This window comes from Charadrius vociferus, unplaced genomic scaffold, assembly GCF_000708025.1.
Source record: "Charadrius vociferus isolate BGI_N301 unplaced genomic scaffold, ASM70802v2 scaffold1089, whole genome shotgun sequence".
NCBI lineage: Eukaryota > Metazoa > Chordata > Aves > Charadriiformes > Charadriidae > Charadrius > Charadrius vociferus.
The window spans coordinates 158,523-161,583 of record NW_009649968.1 but is presented as its reverse complement, the minus strand read 5'-3'; the positions used below and the strand labels follow the sequence as shown (position 1 = coordinate 161,583).

At 62.0% G+C, this 3,061-nt stretch overlaps 2 protein-coding genes across 2 annotated transcripts in view; both read right to left on the bottom strand.

The window, feature by feature from the left end:
* AQP10 (aquaporin 10) overlaps positions 1-1,470 on the bottom strand; it is a 4,227-nt gene extending 2,757 nt beyond the window's left edge. The window contains 3 exon segments of the mRNA XM_009891594.1: positions 50-234; positions 330-544; positions 1,409-1,470. Coding sequence (XP_009889896.1) covers positions 50-234; positions 330-544; positions 1,409-1,470 — 462 coding nt within the window.
* A 688-nt stretch (positions 1,471-2,158) lies between these two features.
* HAX1 (HCLS1 associated protein X-1) lies at positions 2,159-3,026 on the bottom strand. Its single transcript, XM_009891592.1, has 5 exons — positions 3,006-3,026; positions 2,893-2,938; positions 2,659-2,774; positions 2,392-2,542; positions 2,159-2,319 (listed from the first exon to the last, which is right to left on the bottom strand). The coding sequence occupies exons 1-5, from the start codon at positions 3,024-3,026 to the stop codon at positions 2,201-2,203; spliced, it is 453 nt and encodes a 150-aa protein (XP_009889894.1). The 3' UTR covers positions 2,159-2,200.
* Between the last annotated feature and the right edge of the window lie 35 nt (positions 3,027-3,061).

Genomic DNA, 3,061 nt, shown 5'->3' with positions numbered 1-3,061 from the left:
TCTGCAGAGCAGAGGCAGAGCCCATTCACGAGCCTGGCCATGCCACCACCGCCGCGGTGTTCCTCCACCACCGGGAGCCCACCCACCTCCCCATACCATAGTAGAGGACGTAGACGGCTCCGGCGGCAATGAAAGATCCCAAGGTCTGCACAGTCATGAAGATGGGAAACTTCCACCAGGGAAGCTGCTCCACCAGGCACATGGAGAGTGAGAAGGCCGGGTTCAGGTGGGCCCCTGCAACGGAGCGGGGAGAAGGGCTGGGAGTGGACGGTCATGGGGGATATGGAGCTGGGGGACAGCAGGAGCTGGGACCCCCTCCCCAGCCTCACCTGAGACTCCTCCCGCCGTGTAGACAGCCACCATGACAGCCAGGGCGCCTGCCATGTAGGCACTGAGCAAGTTCCCCTTTGTCTCGGAGCTGGTGACCATCTGTGCCGAGCCGCTCAGGGTGATCAGCTGGAGAAGAGGGACAGGGCTCCACCATGGCCTCCCCTCGCTGACCTCCCCCCCTCCCCAGCTCGCCAGGGGCCACTGCCCCACCGCGCTGCAACCTCCGGCGGGATGAGCACCGATCCCAGGCAGCAGAAGGGCGGCGAGGCGAAGGCGGCTCCGGTGCCTCTGCCTGCACTGGCTCTGTGGTCTTGCTCCCACATCGCCTGGGCTCCAGCTTTGGGTGCCAGACAGGGACAGGCAGGGAGGTGGCTACTAGTTTCACTTGTGATTTTGACAGCAAGGTAAACAATTTATCAGCAATTAAGTAATCTGCTTTGCTAGGGAGAAAGTTGGGAAGGAGTGCCACCAGGTCAGCCAGGGTATCACCGTTCACTGGCACGGGATGCAGCCCAAATTCCAAGTGCAGCTCCGGAGCCCCAACCTTTGCCTGGTCCAGGGCACGAGACATCAAGGCCGGTGCTGCCCAGCACCGCTCCCTCAGGTGCTGCATGGCAGCGCCCGTGCCCTTATTGCACTGCAGCCGCTGCAGCAGAGGGCACACCACGCTGCGGAATCAGGGTCCAAGCGGGAGGCTGGACAGTGCCAAACCACTCATGGAGTATGGCGTAGCCCCAAATCCCCCCACGCCCCCAGGCGAGGGACAGGCAGGGGAGCTCTGGGACCCCCAGCGCCTGCCACCGCCGCTAGTTATTTATACACTATGTAGTACACCTCAACGGTCTATATTTCCCAAATTTGTGTAGAAGGATACTACTGAAGATATGGAAAGCTCTGGTAAAATCAAAGTAAATTACATCCATTGCATCCCCTTACCCACAGAGCCAGAGCAGCCACAGAAGTCAATCAGGTTGATCAGGCACGATTTTCTCTTGATGAATCTTTGTCAGCTCTCCTCAATCACCTTCTACTTCTTCATGTGTCTGGAATGTTGGAAATGTTTTCCAGGAAAATTTACTCCATAACCTTTCTGCAGTTCGAGGTGAGGATGACTGGCCTGTAGATTCCCCCTTTGGTCATGTTATCCCCTGGTAGGACCGGACCTGGCGGGAGCCCCCGAGGATCCCCAGGTAGCCGTGGGGCATCAAGACCTCATTCAGGTGAGCCAGCATGGGTGTTACCGCTCCGGGGAGCCCCCCCTTTTCCCTGCCAGATCCCTGCCCAAGCCACAACCGCAGGCAGCGCTAATGAAGAGGCCTTGGAAAGGCTCCCAGGATAACGTGGCCCAGGGGAGGCGTTAGCAGAGCGCCGGGCAGGCAGGGAAATGGGAGAGGGAGGTGGGGAGGGAGCGGCGCGGGCACGGGGCCAGGGCAGAGGAGCCCAGTGGCTGCCAGCACCTGTGGGGCAGCCCCCAGGGGCCACCCCGGCAGCCATGCGGGGTCCCTGTCTCTGATTTGTGGAGTTTCCAACCTGAAGGAGCCTGGCAGGTCACCGTTAGCATAAATAGACTTTATTGCTCTGTACACATGCACACACACACACTGGGCTCCCGTGGGGGGTCCTCGCAGCTCCGCAGCACCCCACAAGGCAGGCAGCCCCCAGCCCGGGCACCAGCTCCCAGCAGGATCTGACCCATCTGCAACAAAAACAGGTGGTGAGAAGAGGCTGCCGCCCACCGCGCACCCTGGATGGAGCCGGCAGCCCTGGCTCCCACACCAGCGTCCGTCCCCACAGCACTGGGAAGCCCCAGCGTCCCCCCACCCCACACCTATCACACATACGGGGTGCTCAGCTGGGGGTGGGGGCACAGCTACCAGCTTGAGAACCAGCGTCGGAAGAAGCTGCCCAGTGCGGACGAGGGATCGCTCAGGTTGGGGGCGCGGAGCTCATCTTGCCGCGGCCACGTGCCTGCGAACTGCGCCAGCTCCCCTGGGAGAGCAGGGAGAGCTCACTCAAGGGGACCTGGCCCACTCCCCTCACCCTCCTCAGCACCCCACTCACGGTCATCCATGTTGACCACCTCCTCCCGGTAGTCCTTGCTCTGCCCATCCTCCTTGGTGGTGGTGATGAAGGCCTGGTCACCCCTTCGGCGGGTCACTGTTGTCTCCCGGCGGCCCTGGCTGTCCTGCACGGTCCGACGCTCCTCCACCGCCTGCGCAGAGGATCAAGCCCTGAGAGATGCCACCAGCCTGGGCTCTGCTCCTTGCGCCGGGGACAGTGTCCCCAGGTCACCCACTGCCTATTGCTGCACCTGCAGGGGACACTCACCCCGTCAGGAAGAGTCACTTTGGTGACGGAGACGCTCTGGAAATAAGAGTGGGACTTCGGCTCATCGGGTCTCAAGATGGTCCCCAACCCTGCCGAGGAGACTTGGGAGTCCAGGTCTGCAGGGGAGATGTGAGATGGTGACAGCAGCATGGGGACGTGCCCTGATGGCTGCAGGACCACGGGCAGGTAGAGCAGGGAACCCAGAGACCCCGCAGCCCCACTCCTGGCACCCACCTTGGTCTTCCTTGAGGTGAGGAGGAGCCGGGTGAGCATCATCCAGCTGCAAGGCAAAGCCACATGCCGGTGATGGGGTGGCAAAACATGACACCGCACCAGCAGGCTCCAACAGCTGCCACAGCCGAGCCCATGGTAGGCACAGGCCTCACCCACCCCCGAGAAGGGG